Raw genomic sequence first — 17,785 nt, 5'->3', positions numbered from 1 at the left:
GAGATACCACGAATTTTGAGACAAAGGTCAAAGGAAAAATGTCAACATGTAAAAATGACCTGTTTTCCATTATTTTATTGTACTAGTGATTTTTCCTTATTACAACGCATGTAGTAACTTTCATTTGTCATTTTTGTTTTTCTCTTATTGATTACTAATGGAGCTATTTTTAATTGTACAGGTATAAAAGTGCATAAGCAGTCTTGTGTTGTAGCCTACAGCACATGCAAAAGTTTCATCTGTTTGCTATAAAACAAGGACATATTAAAGAGTTTTAAAACAGTACATGAGCAATGCACAGAAGCCAACAAAAGCACTAACAGTGCTACAAAGAAAATAAGACAGTACACAGAAAGTAACTTTTTGTACTATATATTTAGCGTTAGTATACATAATTCTACACATACAGAAACAAGTTTTGTTTCTCTAATAATGAAAAAAATTGAATACTTCAACTCAGAAACAGACCAGATCACAAATGTCTTTCACTTGTTAGATTATTCATTCACACACCACTTGTAGAACATGTCTGACAGTATCTACATTATTTTAAATTACAATACTAAACAAGTCCTGCCAGTATTTCTTCATCCTTTTGCTGACTCCTCTGTTCTGCCCTTCTGCGAAGAAACTCTTTTCTTTACTGGCGCCTCCCCAATCTTACATAATCATCTATTATTTAAATTTCTCTGTTTTGAATACAGTCTCCTCTTCAACTCTTACCTTGGTAAGAACAGCTCATAATCCTTAAACCATTTTCGCTCTGTTTTAAAAGGCTGAAATTTTTTTTTGTTAGTCTAGTGGTCTACATTCTTACAAAATGTCTTTGTAACTCAAACGTTATTTTCTTCCTCACTCCTATGGCTAATCTCTCTGGTACAGTTCTACGTGAGTCCCAACAAGTGTGCCCCGCATTTCATATGAAGAGCCAGAAATGAGTTTGGGATGGAATCAATATCAAACTTCTGCACCTGCAGTCTGATAATCATCCCTAAAGCCAACAAGTTACGACATTTCCAAATTATTTTTAACAAAGAACACCTTCTACAGTACTAAAAATTGTTATCGTGTGTAAAAAGTGTGTGACAAAACAACTGAGAATACAAGATATGTGCCCCTTTCTGTGAGGGAATGATTAATTCTTATTCTCAACCAACTGTGAATGATATCTGCGAGCCAGAAAACTATCTATCTGAAATTAAACAACTATTAATCAATCATTCACACTGATCAAAAGCCACAAACAAAATGTTGTATTGCAGACACTTTAACACCAAGCAGGAACGAATACTTACTCGCTGCAAATGATAATCAACTTCACACATTTGCGTGCAACACTGCGCCCAGAAAGTAAGAGGCAGCTCTGTACCAATCGGCTAAGGTACTTTTCAACCATATACACAAACTCCAGTTGCTGGGTGTGACTTTCAATTCTTCCACGGGCGCTCCGCAACCTTGACAGTCGCACAGATGCTACCCATGCCAGTACATCTAGAGCTAAGCTTTGAGCAGTAGTCGTCCGATCTGGGCCCTCGAGGAACACAACATGCAGAAGTCGCTCCACAAACTGATTTGATTCCAGCATTGCACAGCGCTGACTCCTGCAAAATGTTAGACAGCAAGGAAAAAGAAAATCAACATGACTAATTCAATTATATTTACATATGGAGCAGTTATTATATTTCGTGATTGGCGGTCAGGTGGACAGTAAACTAGGATTACCAAATGGAGCACAGCACATTAATTCTATTGAATTCTCACTGTCACTTCTACTGCTGAGAAAATGAACGAAGTACAGTCACATGTCATCAGACAACATGTAGTAAATGGATTATAATAGGGACGGAACTGGAAAATGTGTCATCTATTTTTGGCAAAATTCACTTCCATTTTTTGCAAAACTCATGCCCATTTTTGTTGAAATTCACATCTTTTCTTAATGATTAGATGCACAAATTTAAAAGGTTGTCACACTAAATGAGTAACAATAAACAAAGCCTCAGAGCTTTGAAATTTACATTTAGCAAAAAAAGGTTTGATTGTGAACTTTGTGACTGCTTTTGCCAAGTCAACAACACCTTTTTCTTCCAAAAATGGCCTGTTTTCTTCAATTGGCTGTACTTTGGATCCTGCGAGGCAGCAGGTACTCACTTTCATATTGTTTTCGTGCTTACTGTCAGCAATTACTTGTATCAGTACCTGGATCGTTTCCAGTTCATGTCTTTATTCTCATCTGTTGTTCACTTGTTTGTGGAAGAAAAATAAACTTTGGTTCATTGTGGATATGCTGCTGTTTACATCTTACAGTATTATACAATTGATGACGAGGTTGGTTTTCCCTTCCGCATACTCAGTCTATTTGGTTGTTCCTTTGGTTGTTCTGCCCATGGAGGCAGTGCTCCTTGAGCAACAATAGGCTCTTACAGTTGCTACAATGAACTTATCGGCCACATTGACTACTCAAGCTTCCACGCCATTGGCATACTCACCACCCATTCTCCCCTTATGACAATGCTGCTGAAAACTTGGAGGCAATTGGCTTCCATAAAACCTCCTCACTTTTGCTGTGATTGATGCAAACATGTGTGAGACTTTGTACCTTTCTTACATTTCTCCACAGATCAACCAGTTGTTGTCCCAGTTACCCCCACTCTAGGAATCTGAGTCACTTATTTGACGAAATGTGTAGGTTATTGTAAATGCTGGCATGTCACCACAACACATGTAGCATTCTCTCATCATTATAGCAGCCCCACCAATCCTATAGGACTTGTATGGCCAAACCAACACTCATCATGATTCCTATGCAGATTCTATGGCCTGTGCACCAACATTTGGTTGGCTCCTGACAAAGAGGTGTATCAACACTCACCACAGTGTGAGATCCATCTCTGGTTGAAGCATTAAATATTTATTGCTGCTGGTGACCAGACCCAGGCTTGGTGTGAGATCACCATGGTGGCTCCTGGTCCTGGTCACCAGGCATCAGTCATTTCTCGGGATCAGGGATGACATGGCAACCATAGAAACAGGGCTTTCTGAGACACGCTGGGCAGAAACATACCAAACAACCACAACAACAACAACAGCAGCAGCAGCAGCAGCAGCAGCAACGACAGCACTCTGCACTTCCTTCTTATCTATACTGTTTTGTGTAATACGACAAGGCCGTGTGCCCTAAGCACTGGGCAACTTGCAAGAACAATAGGAAAAAGAAGGACATGTAGTGTCTGTATGCCATTCCCAACCCCCCTCCTGTGAACATGGACAGGGATGTCAATTGTGTGTCTTCAGTGCTTACAAATCATGACAAACTGTTTATCAGAGTGTGAGTGATGGAAAAAGTGCTCAGACAGCAAGTGAACTCAGTTGCAGTTGCGAGTTTACTGAACTCAAAAACTTATGTGGATTTGGGATTTCTGGCATTGTCTCCAGGTACTCGACATTTGGCATATTACAGTTTTGAGACAATTTAAGTTTCCCACTATGTATAAATCTGTGGTTTGTTCCTTGATTTTTTTTAAAATTATTGTTATACTGGAGATTCTGACAAAGAATATTTGTTTGGTCTAGACGCTTTCAACACTTTTGGTTTCTCTATCTCGGATACTGTGCACTTCGTTTCTGACCATGGCCCTTTTAGATTTCGTGTGTTCGAGTTCTCCTCTCTCTTCTCGAATGGGTTAGGTTGTGCCACTAACTTTGCGGCCCATGTTACCATGAAACCTATGGCACAGGTGTGCTTTTTCTGTGCTTGCCTTATTCCAGTGGCTTTGCATGATCTACATCTACAGCTACACGATTCCTCTGCAATTCACAATTATGTGCCAGGCAGAGGGTTCATCGAAGAGCCTTCAATCTATTTCTCTACCATTCCACTCTCGAAAAATGTGCAGGAAAAACAAGCAATAAGATATTTTTGTATGAGCTCTGGTTTGTCTTATTTCATCATAATTATCATTTCTCCCTCAGACAGGCACAAGAACAAAACACACAAACACACACACAGAATTACTAGCTTTCGCAACCGATGGTTGCTTCTTCAGGAAGGAGAGGGAAAGACGAAAGGATGTGGGTTTTAAGGGAGAGGGTAAGGAGTCATTCCAATCCCGGGAGCGGAAAGACTTCCCTTAGGGGGAAAAAAGGACAGGTGTGTGTGCGCGCGAGTGTACACCTGTCCTTTTTTTCCCCCTAAGGGAAGTCTTTCCGCTCCCGGGATTGGAATGACTCCTTACCCTCTCCCTTAAAACCCACATCCTTTCGTCTTTCCCTCTCCTTCCTGAAGAAGCAACCATCGGTTGCGAAAGCTAGTAATTCTGTGTGTTTTGTTCTTGTGCCTGTGTGCCGGCGTTTTCCCGCTTGGTAAGTCTTGGAATCTTTGTTTTTAGTATATTTTTCCCATGTGGAAGTTTCTTTCTATTTTATTTTTATCATTTCTCCCTACGTAGGTGAACACCAACAGACTATTTCCGCAATCAGAGCAGAAAGCTGGTGGTTCAAATTTTATGAGAAGATCTGGCTGAAATGAAAAACGGCTTTGCTTTAATGATTGCCACCCCAATTCACATATCATGTCCATAGCACACTCTCCCCTACTTCGTGATAATACAAAAGGAGCTGCCCTTCTTTGAACTTTTTCAATGCTCTTTTTTGAACTTTCTCAATGTCCTTTATCGGTCCCATCTGATGTGGATCCTACATCGTACAGCAATATTCCACCAGAGGGTGGACATGCGTGGTGTAAGCAGTCTCTTGCACTTTCTGTGTGTTCTGCCGATTAATCACAGTCTTTACCCATAACACTATCTATGTGATCATTCCAGATTCAGTTATTTGTAATTTTAGTTGTTAAGTATTTAGCTGAATTTGCAGCTTTTAGATACGTGTGATTTACTGCACAACCAAAATTAGAGAACTGCTTTTGGTATTCATATGGGTGACTTCACATTTTTCATTAATTAGAACCAATTGGCACTTTTTGCAACATACAGAGGCCTTGCTTAAATCATTTTGCAGTTGGTTTTGATCATCTGATGACTTTACAAGACAGTAAATGACTGCTTCATCTGCAAACAATCTAAGAGGGTTGCTCAGATTGTCTCCTATGTCGTCAAATGAAATCCCAACTTGGACAGGCTGACATCATTGGGGGTTATACAGCCTATTAAATCGATTGTTTAAAAAACGACTGGTCAGCTTCACCTCCGCAATGACTCTGAAGTTTTAGTTAATGATCCATCTATCATTAACATCTACCCTTTGGCCCGCCCAGACAACTTGTTAAGTTAACTCGACTGGGACCAGTTTTCTCCACAACTGATTTATCTGAAGCCTATTTATAGGTTCCACTCCTACTCACCACTTCCGGCCCAGAATCTCCTACCGCTGCGGCCATCATCGCCAGCAGTGGTCACAACAGAGGCAGTGGATGTTTCAACTGTCGTCCCATGCCCACATCAACAGTATGTCCTCTCCCCAAGGGGGAGGAGTGCTATAACCTGCCTGCTGTGGGCCACGTGACTCATGCACACAGCACAGAATCTGCTGCACCCTCTCTTCTTTACAAGTACAATGCAGCAGGCATTTTCTCTCATATTGTGTTCATATTTATTGTCAGGAAACTGCTTCTATCAGTACCGAGATTGTTTCTATGTTTGTGTCAAACTTTCCTGTTGTTCACTTGAACATGGAAAAAGAATAAATTTTTATTCACTGCAGCCATGCTGTTGTTCTTGTGTCACAGAACAACACAGTTTGATTTGAGTAGTGTTGTACCATTCTGTTGTACACAGCGATATGGTCAATGTCACAGTATATTACATTTATCAATGAATGAAACTGCGCAGCAGTCAGGAAATATTAACCTTGTGAACAAATCTTAAACCAACTTTGGGTGTTTATGAAGTGCAGGCAAATGCTGAATGCTAACATTAGTTAGCAAAAAACTGCAGGGCTCACATAAATAAATAATTACATTTCCTTTGTTTTTATACCTCTCTTAATGCTTTTATAGTATAAATGTACTTGTTACAGGTACTGGAAATGTGAAGTATGATGTGCAACAAATAACAAGCACTCCTATCACAGCAACAACATTTATATATGGAATCCATCTTTTTTTTTTCCTTTTTCTTTATTTCCTCTGACAGATAATTTTTCCACGCACACAGGATGAGTGACAGCATAACATTGTATAACATTACGTAATTATCACTATTTTTTGTTTATAAAAACAAATACATTTTGTGTTTGCTGTATTTTTGATATTTACAACAGGCTGACAAAACATGTCATCTGTTAATCCTTACAAAAACTCCCACTCTGTTCCTTTAGAGAAATGACAGAAGACCAAACACATGTCTCTCAAGGTGACATCTACTACAATTCTAGGAGTGGGGGTAAAGCGGGCAGGTGAGGGTAAGGCGGGTGGGGTGGAGAGCCATGTGGAAGGAATAGAAATAAAACAGACTAATACAATTTTATTACTCATTTTTATCTCCTCCACACCAATCTACATATTCTAACCTTTATTGTCTTCTGCAATTGCTTCTCTCTCTAATGGCCCATTCCATACCAAATTAAAAAGTCCTGATACCTCCTTAGCACATGTTTCTCTACTTCTAAAGGTTTTTTTTTTCTCTATAAATCCTTCCAAGAATATTTTTCCTAACCGCTCTTCAATGGTTCACTTATTTTGTATATCCTAATTTAACATCGCATTTAAATTCTATTCTGATTTTTCCAAGGCCCATGTATGATTTCCACAGAATTATATTTCGTAATGTAGAAATTTGTCTTTGCAAATGTTTGATCTTACTTCCTAAATTTTTGCTTTTCTCCTCTAATGTTAACTGCTCCTCAGACAACTGTTTTTCTTGATCCAACGACTTTTATTACTTTTACTTTTCTTCTTCTTCTGCTAACATTTTGTTATAAAAGACTGGTGACCAGCAGGAAGTATGTTTCCCTATTGTTTGCTGTTTATAGGTCAATGCAGATAACAATTACAAGTCAAATGTTTTTAAATGCCGATTTTTAGTTTTTATCTCTTAATCATGACCCCATTTTTAGGTCAGAATCTTAACTATTTCATTTTTCTGGCTCTCTGAAGCACATTCCCATGACAACTGATAATCATGTTTTTGTTTCTCTTCTTGCTAATAGCCACAATTTTATTTTTTGGTTTTCTGAAGTCCAAATATTGGCTAGAGACAATAACTCTATTTAGAAAGAACTGACAGAATTCTATGTTATCTGCGTAACAGATGTTATTCAACCTTTTATCTGTCATCATTTTGTATTTCGATGTCATCTGAAATACGACCATCAACCTTCAATGGAGCTTTTAGTTTCAGTACAGTTCTTCAGTTATGCTGATTTGTTCACTGTAGTGCCCTATGAGTTTAAACTGATTATTAAGGATACAGTGCTTAAAAGTGGCTAGTGCCTTCTTGAAATATATAATGCATACAATTTCTTGTCAAGACTTTTTTGTAACAAGACCTGAATAGAAAACAAGGTGTCCTTTGTTCCAATATCTGCCTTAAACCAAAATATTTCACTGATGTTCACCTCTATATTCCTCTGTAGATGCCAGTGTTGTATTCTCAAGAACACTTTCAGAGCATGATATTAAGTTCACTGATTTGTCATTTATACCTTAATAATAGTTAGTCTTATGTATATTATACTTTTTACATATAAATTTTCTGTTTTCAAGCTAAGAATCCCTGTGTGTTATCTACAAGAATAACCTTTTGTCATTCTTTCATTTTTTTCTCTATTTTCTTCACAATCTCTTCCTTTTAAATATTGTTTAAACAATAGTGGCACTACAAAAACTTTTTCTTACTTTTGTACATTAACTGATATTTCTTGACTACTCACTTTTATTATGTCAAGTTGTTCCTCACCAATATTTTAAATTATTTGTATGCATCTATACTTGAATATAAGATGCTGATGACTCAAGTCAAAAGAGGAACCAGAAACTGGTAAAATTGATATAGCAACCAGAAACTGTCCAGAAAACAAATGTAATAAGTCTCTGATGGGCAGGAGATGGGGCTTGTACAACTGAATACAGTGCTTGTTCGAAGACAAAAAGAAATACAACTACTTGGTAGACTAAGGAAATGATGGACAGACAAAACCATGAAAGTCCTACTACCGATTATGGTTGAATGGAACTGGATGCAGCCAACCCCATTCTGAGGTCAGTGGCAAAGGCTCTTCAAAATCAGCAAAGGGTAGATAAATATACAGATAATTCCCTATAAACCCACAAACAAATGATTTCATTTAAGATATCACTACTGTGTATGGGTTAAGTATGGAAGAGGAATCAGACCTACTTTCACGAAAATAGTTGTGACCTAAAAGGTTAATTCATAATGATCAGTGGCAACAACTAATATTATTACAGTTTTGTAAAGAGTCTAACTAAGTGCTTAACCTGTGCTGCTATCATGGTTGGGGATCTTACAATATTAGACACGACTTCACAAGCACTATACAAAGGGAGAAAATGATAACATGAATCAGCATATCAAACCTTTGGCTGACTTTTCCCCCCCATTTGAAACATACAGTTTAATGAACAACAGAAGTTACTGAAATAGTGCATTAACTGCACTGCAAAGAGTGAAGTTTCAACTTACCGTTCATTAGGAATGTTGGTTTGCTTGGTTTTTCTAATTGTAATGGAAACTTCATGCAGCCAGTCGCATCCCAAATAATACTCCATTTTCTTAGAAACTGCAGTAACAAGTCTGTCAACAGTGTTCCGGGGCACTTGCACATAGTAATCCACTGAGGAATCTGAAGTTTTGCTTTTTGAACTTCCATCCAACCTACTCTTTTTTGAAGCTGACCCTTTTTCTTCACTCCCTCGGCTTTTAGAGCCCTTCAGACAAAAAAATAAAAAAACAACGTCTTTCAATATCACTGAAGCAATAATAAAAATACATAAAGCAAATATTCATTAAACACTACATTTCATTTAAGAAACAATAACTTGTTTTCATCAGTTCAATTACATAACATATCCACAGTTGCCAATTCACTGGCATTGCTCAATTATCATAACCTTACATTAGAGAGAAAAAGTGCGCAAACGTACTTCTTAGTGTAAAATAGAGTAATTTTATTTACGTATTTCTTACTCCCATTTCCACCCTATCGTCTGCGATGAAATGTTAACCCACTGACTTATTAATATTTTTCCCCGTAGTTGACCCCATATTTACTATTTAAATTTACAAAAATCTGCATATTTTGTCTTGCACACTTCTAGCAAAATTATACAATTTTTTTCATAGGAATTCTTTGTAAATCTATCCTTTCTATTAAGACATTTCTCACACTCATACCATGTATCACTTTTATTCTTTCTTGCTTTGAGCACTACACAATTTCTGAAGAGCAATTTCTTGATGGGACTGGGAGTGGAAGGAGGGGGGGAGGGGGGGGGGGATAAACCTATGAAACCGGGAAATGATTTCTTGTAACTCATTAATTATCAATAGAAATTCAATGTTTTGTACACCACTTAATAGATTGACTTCTCAGCTTTCCAATGGTATATAACATGTCATGCCATTTATTACCAGAGAAGAAGAAACACTAAGAAGTTATAGCTGCTCAGCCCATTTCACAATCAGAAATGTAATAACAGACTTGAAACTTGCGATTGGCTGTGAGCCAGCTATATAATCCAATGGGTAATTTGGCAGTTACTAATCAGCACACTAATCCTAAAAAACTGTGGATTCAATACTGATACTGGTCTTCTTGATTATTTTTACATGTTACCATCTTGATAATACACCCACCCTCATGGAATTTTCTGGCATTTATTTGTATGCGTATAACATTTCATTTAAATTTCTACACAGCTGTTATAGAGTTCCTTCCCGCACCCTCGTTCCAAAGCAGCTCATCTCCCCGCCCCCCTGCACCCCCCCCCCCCCTGCATTCTTTCCCAGATAACAACTCACATGTGACCTATGGATTCCACATCCAACATCTTCAATTTTGTTCAAATTAGTACAAAATTTATAAGGGGCATTCGAATGAAGCCCGGTCACTAGTATGAAGTAACAGTAACAATTTTATTAACTCAAACACACATGAAAGTGATACAGTGAAAGGTCGGGACTGTACGGAGGATGTTCCAGTGTTTCCCATCGAAACTGCTTAGTCTTCATCTACTGGCGGAATATGGGTGGGCATTGTCATGCAGAAGGATAACGCCACTGGACAACATGCCTTGGCGTTTTGACTTGATGGCTTGTCTCAGGTTCTGTAAAGTGGCTTGATAACGCTGGGCATTGATGGTGGTTCCCCATTCCAGTAACTCGACAAGCTGTGGGCCCTTCCGGCCAAAAAAGGACATCATGATCTTAGCAGAGCTGGTGTGCATGGCCTTTGATTTTTTTGGAGGTGGTGAAGTCTCGTGTTTCCACTGCTTGCTCTGACACTTACTTTCCAGTTCAAAATGGTGACACCATGCATCGTCGTCCGTGATAATACGTGACAGAAAGCTGTATTCCTCCTCATGATAATGTTGCACTTAACTCAAAGTCTGCACCATTGAAGTATTGCGCTGTTTGGCGGTCAGTTGGTGGGAAACCTGCCACATACAGAGTTTTCGAAAGTTCAAGTGTTGGTGCATTATGGTGCTAATACCCAGTAACCAATGGATCTCGTCCACGGTGATACTGCAGATGTCCAAGACTAACGCGATCACTTCTGCAACAATTTCCGGTGTGATGACACGATGAGCCTGTCCAGGATGAGCATCGTCTTCCAGTGACTGGCGCCCCTCAACAAATTGTTTCTGCCATTCCACAACACTTTAATGACTCAAACTGTACTCACCATTCACAGCCTTCATCTGTGGATACCTTTCATAGCCTTCATCCACTGATACCTTTCACAACCTCCAACTCCCTCCACCGCCAAATTTTGAATCACTCCTTGTTCCAGCTTACTCGCCTGCATGTTTGGTAATGGATGATAACTTGTGTGACCACCTTCTCTAAGGCATGAAACCACATAGGGGCTATGAAACCTCAAACAGTTCACACACGTCAGTCTCTCTACCAATAGATGGTGCCACCATACCTGCAGTTACATGGTGCCACCTTACATGTAAGGCAAAGGTAGATGCACTAACCAGGTTTCATTTGAATGAACCTCATATATAAGGGACATGTATGAACTTCTGCCTAGTATCAACTCCAACTATCACTTTGTGCAGGTACTGGAGCTATTTTCACAAGTGCCACTTTCTTCAGAACAGGAAACATGAAAAATCCTCAATTTTGGGAAGCCATTGCGTCTTACTGTGACGGAGATTTTCCAACTGTGTAGTACTTAATATGTGTCCATTTTAGAGTGTTATAGGTTTTTTTTAAAAATTATATTTGCTTTCAATTGATTCAGTTCAATATTACTTTATGTGTGTATTTGAATGTTTTTGTATGGTATTTGCAAATGTATTCTTATGTTGTATTTTTATGCAATATAACTGCAAAATGTTGTAGTTTGTGTAAATGAAGTACTGTGCCTTTTGGGACAAAATTATATCTATGTTATTAAATGTACACTCTGGTTACTTAATATAGAAACTTGCCAATTTGAAAGATTCATAATACATAAACCATCTTTTATTCATGGCGGTGATTTTCAGAAACTATAGTATATATTTTTGAGAATAAAATGCAGTTGTCAGCTGTCAACACAGATTGACAACTTAAGTAACTGAAGTACATACAATATGTACTTTTTGGACATATCATGGCATTATGCTTCTGTGAAGCAGATATTGTCAATTGTTAAAATAACATTACATAAATTTTTGTAGTATACTTCACATAAATGTACAGCCAAGGTCTAAAGACTTTTAATAAGTCTAATTTTGTAGGCTTCTGAGGATGAAACCGGAAAGGTGTAATAAAAATATATTTACAACTGACAAGATAAATCACTGTAACTCTATTTCTGGTGATTCACAATGTAACACTGACGTTTCACGGATCTGCTTAAACACAGACACTGTCCAGTAATTAACACACACATCATTTATATGATTTATTATTATTATTACTGCAACAGAACTCCAGGTTGGAGTATCAACTATACAAGAAAAAGATAGATTGCTACTTACCATAAAGATGACATGTTTACGTTGCAGACAGGAGCAATGAAAAGACACACATTTGCTTTCAGTAGCAGCCTTCATGAGAATACACACACACACACACACACACACACACACACACACACACACACACACACACACACACACACAATTCAGTCACAGAAGCAAGCACACCTCGCATATACATGACGTGACTTACGTAGAACAGAAGGAGGGGAGTGGGAAGGGGAAATGATAACGAAGTGTGGGTGGAGGGAGAGAAGAACACATTTTGGCAGAGCGTGCAGGGATTAGACTGCCAACAGGCACAGCCTTGCGAGGCTGTGGGAAAACGAGGTGGGGACGGGTGGGGGTGGGGGTGGGGGTGGGGAGGGGAATGGGAATTAAACAAGGAGAGGAATGAAAAGGGGAAAGGTGGGCACATGTGTAGGCAGAGGGCAGCACACAAAGAGAATTGGAGACGAGAATAGGGAGGAAATGACAGGACAGAGGAGGATGGAAACTGTTGGATGGAGATTGTAGGGAGAGTAGGTTACCGTAGGTTGAGGCCAGGATAATTTTGCGAGTGGAGAACGTGTTTAAAGGTTAACTCCCACCTGCGCAGTTCAGGAAAACTGATGGGGGACAACCTGCGCCATCTAGATCCTCCCATTTACCACCCACTTTTCTGAACTGTGCAGATGGGTGTTAGCGGTACAACACATTCTCCGTTCACGAAATTAGTCCGGCCTCGATCTACAGTAACCTACTGTCTCCACACCATTCACCCAATAGTTTTCACCCATCTCCCCTTATCCTATCACTTCCTCCCTATGCGTGTCTCCCACCTTGTTTGTGTGCCGCCCTCTGCCAATGCACCCACCCACCTTTCCTGCTCCTCTTCTTTTTCACTCCGTCTCCACACCTCCCTTTCCCACAACCTCCTGACACTGCACTTGTCAGCATTCTAATCCCTGCATACTCCCCCACACAGAGTTCCTCTCTCACCCCACTTATACACTACTATCCCTTTCACTTCCCGCCTCTCTCCAGATTGCTGCTTCCATTCCACATGTTAGCTGCATTCCAGTCCTGTGTGTGTGTGTGTGTGTGTGTGTGTGTGTGTGTGTGTTTCCTTTTATGACGAAGACTGTGGCCAAAAGCTAATATGTAAGTGTCTTTTCGTTGTTCCTGTCTGCAACTTAACATGTCATCTTCACGGTAGGTAGCGATCTATCTTTACCTTATGTTGTTGTTACTACTGTAATTTAAGTCTGTACTCAGAGGAACATACAATGTACTTATAGGATAGTTAGGACTGTCCCATGACCTCATACAATTACGATTCAGCAACTTGCAGTCCATTCACAACATTGCACAGAATATGAATGTAGCACTAATGAAGATCAGAAATCAATGCCCATGGCAATGTCTCTCTTTAAAAATGGCAGACAGACATTGCAGTGAGAAATGATGGTTTTGGTGCCTTTTATTCATGTTATAAAATGGGGAAAAATTTTCACAGAAGTTTGAAGACAGATTGTCCCATGAACATTATTTTCTGAACTTCAATTACGTTATGTCTGTACTCTGCACAAAACACTGTGTCAGGATGGCAGATTGCATGATCTAAGTATTAGGATGGGAACAATAACACGCAAAACTTTTTTCACTCATTTTGAGCTCTGAAGAACGTTATTCTTGTGAAAATGGCTCTTTTTACCTACATCAAGTTAAAAATGGAAATGAAATTTGATAGAAGTTCATGCGCGATTCCGAGGAACTTTCTGTTCAAATTTCAAACAAAACAAAATTGAAGCTGGCTGAGTTTGGAGCATCTTCCACATTCAGAAAATTGTCATAGTATGACCCATGAGTGCCAAATTTCATTTCTCTATGAATTCCACAGGTCTGGTAGAACAAATCTCTCTCTCTCTCTCTCTCTAAACACACACACACACACACACACACACACACACACTTGTGAAAATTGCAACACAGAAAAAAGGCATGCTATTACAATGACATTTATACCACAGATGGTCATTTTAATACGCAAATGGTTAGAATTTCAGAAAGGTATATGCACTCCGACCATGAAAACTGAGTACGGGATGAAGCCATCACATGCTGCAATCAAAGCCTCTGGATGTCGTGACAGGGAATAAAAAAAGGCTCTCTGGATGTGCTGCTATCATACACACTGTCACATCGCTTGTAGGCATGTCCACAAAGTACTGACATTGGTTGCAGGAGTGCCAGTATGAACAAGTTGTTGCCAGACCACATGCCAGGCTTGTTCAATGGGCGATATGTCAGGTGAATGTGCAGGCCAAGAACACAGTGGTATCAGTCACTTTTTGAGGAAGACTCGCACATTTCTCACAGCATGTAACCATGTTTTATTCTCTTGAAATATGGCATGTGGAGCTTTAAAGGAGGGGCAGTGACTAACTCTAAAGCCTGTCTCATGTAGTGGTTGTTGCCCAGATTGCCCTGAATACATAGAAAGCAAGTTTGCATGTTATAATCAATAGTGCCCCAAACCTTCACACTTTGCTTTTGTCCACTATGCTGCTCAACAACATGGTCTATCCAACAGCATTAACTCTGGTAGCATCTAACACATTTACGACCTTCACTGAAGGGTAAGCTGAAGAAGGACTCATAAAAAAACACTAAATTTAACCACTCAATATGCCAGTGTCCACTTCAAATGGCTATAGCTGTCTAAAGCATTGGTGGTTTCTGAACAATGGAAGCTGATGCTATGGCACATGTGCACTCAGCAGACAGCGTCGAAACATCAATACAAACATGTTATTACCTGTTTTCAAGATCTTGTTAACTTATGAATATCCATGTCATTTGTTTGACATAATATATACATTGCTCTTAGTCAAATTTGCAACACCCAGAAGAAGTGGTCAGAATCACTCCCAAATTGAAGGATTTGTAGAACAGTGGAACCATAATAAGTAATTAAAATTACAGATGTAACTCTTCTGTCAGTTGCAGCCATACGGGCAAGATAGCGATCATCCCAGTCTGTGGTCACATTGCATGGTCCAGTACGTTTGTCAGTGTGTACAGCTCTCTTCTATCCACTGGTTCTATATACATCACTCTTGTAACAGTGGGTCCTGTATGAACCACAATGTCACTTTATGACAAATTCTTTTTCCAGAGCCCAACCATTCTGCCTCGTTTGAACACATTCACGTGCTGATATTGCAGCCTCTGACGTCGTCAAGGCCTATCGCCAATTACTTCCACATTTTCACTTTGACAGGTCTGCACCAAATGAGCCTAGCATAACACCAGGCTGCTTTCTCACACAACAGGAGGTGCTGCTGGGCCTACTTGCACATCATCTGTCTCTGCAATTTTAATCACTTATTATGGCTCCAATGTGTTACATATCCTTTGGTTTTGGAGTGGTTCTACCATTCCTTATGCGTGTTGTAATTTTCATGGGCAGCAGTGTACATATTACATCAAATTATATGAATATCTTCATCTACATCTACATGTCTACTCTGCAAATCACACGGAAGTGCCTGGCTGAGAGTTCATCGAACCACCTTCACAATAATTCTCTATTATTCCATACTCTAACATCACTTTGATTTGCTTTATTTTGTTATGATTATCGTTTCTCCATATGTAGGTCAGTATCAACAAAATATTTTCGCATTCGGAGGAGAAAGTTGCGAGTGAAATTTCTGTGTGAAGAGCCCACACCACAATGAGAAATACCATTGTTTTAATAATGTCAACTCCAAAACTTGTATCATGTCCATGACACCCTATACCCTATTCTCAATAATACAAAACGTGCTGCCCTTCTTTGTACTTTCTCGATGTAATCCTTTAATCTTACCTGGTAAGAATCCCACTCAGTGCAGCAGTATTGCAAATGAGGATGGACAAGTGTTGTGTAGGCTGTAGGCAGTCTCTTCAGTAGATCTGTTGCACCTTCCAAGTGATCTACCCACAAATCGTTGTCTTTGGTAGCCTTCCCTACAACATTTTCGATGGGTTCTTTCCCATTTACATTGTTCGTAATCATAATTCCGAGGCATTTAGTTAAATTTACAACCTTTAGATTTCATGGATCTATTGTGTAAGCGAAGTTTAACGGATTCCTTTCAGCTTGCATGTGAGTGACCTCACACTTTTCATTATACAGGATCCATTGCCAATGTCCACACCATCCAGATATGTTATCTAAATTGGTTTGTAATTGGTTTTGATCTTCCAGTGACTTTACTAGGTGATAAACTACAGCATCATCTGCAAACAACCTAAGATAGGTGCTCAGATTGCCCCCTGGATTTTTAATATAGATAAAGAATAGCAGAGGGTCTACAACATTACGTTAGGGAATGCCAAAAATCACTTTTGTTTTACTCCACGACTTTCTGTGAATTACTACAAACTGTGACCCCTCTGACAGGAAAGCATGAATCCAGTTACATAACTGAGACCACATTCCATAAGCATGTAATATGATTACAAGCCACTTGCGAGATATGGTGTCAAAAGCCTCCTGGCAATCTAGAAATACAGAATCTATTTCAAATCGCTTGCCAATAGCACTCAACACTTCATGTGAATAAACAGTTAGTTGTGTTTCACAAGAACAATGTTTCCTAAATCCATGTTGACTGTGTGTGTGAATAGACTGTTCTCTTCAACGTAACTCATAATGTTAGAACACTATATATGTTCCAAAACCTTGCTGCATTTCAACGTTAATGACATGGTCCTATAATTTAGGGGATCACTCCCATTGCCTTTCTTGAATATTGGTGTGACCTGTGCAACTTTCCAGTCTTTGTGTATGGATCTTTGGCAAACAAGCTGTTGTGTACGATTGTTAGGTATGGAACTATTGCATCAGCAAGGTCTCAAAGTAGCCTAACAAGAATACAACCTGGAGTGGAAGACCTGCTTTTATTAAGTGAGTTCTGTTGCTTCACTGCTCCGGGGATATCTACTAAGTTACTCATGTTGACAGCTGCTCTTGATTCGATTCTGGAATATTTATTGCACCTTCTTTGGTGAAGGAATTTCATAAGGTTGTGTTTATTTAGTAGCTCTGCTTTAGTAGCACTGTCATTGATAGTTTTTTCCACTGCTATCGCGCATTGATTGTCCTTATGCTTCACTGTTAACAACATTTAAAAAATGTGTGACACGATCCAGCATTATTGTACCATTATGGTCATTAAAATTGTTTCAATGCTGTATTTTATAGTATTTACAGTTTACACTGTGAGATCCAAATTCAGATCACCAATACAAAAATTTGCAAATACATTTAAATCTATGCCAACTTGTACTTACTGTATCTTTAACTATCTCCTTTTCTGTGGCCACAGCTTTTATGTGCACTAGAAAAGTGCGGCCTCGCACTCTAAATAACTTGGGACTTGTCAGTGTGATTGTTCCACCCTGTTCTGATAGGTCAAGGCACTGTGACAAGATTACAGGGCCACATAATACCTCACAGTTGTGGTCCCTCATGTACTCCTCTGATGTAACTGGATTTTCAGTCTTCCCTTGAACAACACAAACAGAAAATATTACAAATTAAAATTGCGACAATACTTGATTTTTACAATGTGGGATTAA

General features: G+C 39.1%; 1 protein-coding gene across 3 annotated transcripts in view; it reads right to left on the bottom strand.

Annotated features, from left to right (window-relative positions):
- LOC126335421 (baculoviral IAP repeat-containing protein 6-like) overlaps positions 1–17,785 on the bottom strand; it is a 311,044-nt gene that overhangs the window by 217,993 nt on the left and 75,266 nt on the right. For all 3 annotated transcript variants that reach the window (XM_049998701.1, XM_049998709.1, XM_049998717.1), the window contains exons 15-17: positions 17,498–17,712; positions 8,661–8,905; positions 1,296–1,601 (exon numbers count right to left, since the gene is read on the bottom strand). In XM_049998701.1, coding sequence (XP_049854658.1) covers positions 1,296–1,601; positions 8,661–8,905; positions 17,498–17,712 — 766 coding nt within the window. The remainder of the gene's footprint in view (positions 1–1,295; positions 1,602–8,660; positions 8,906–17,497; positions 17,713–17,785) is intronic.

Source organism: Schistocerca gregaria, chromosome 1 (genome assembly GCF_023897955.1).
Source record: "Schistocerca gregaria isolate iqSchGreg1 chromosome 1, iqSchGreg1.2, whole genome shotgun sequence".
Lineage (NCBI taxonomy): Eukaryota > Metazoa > Arthropoda > Insecta > Orthoptera > Acrididae > Schistocerca > Schistocerca gregaria.
The sequence above is the reverse complement of the archived record's forward strand: the minus strand, read 5'-3'. Positions and strand labels throughout refer to the sequence as shown.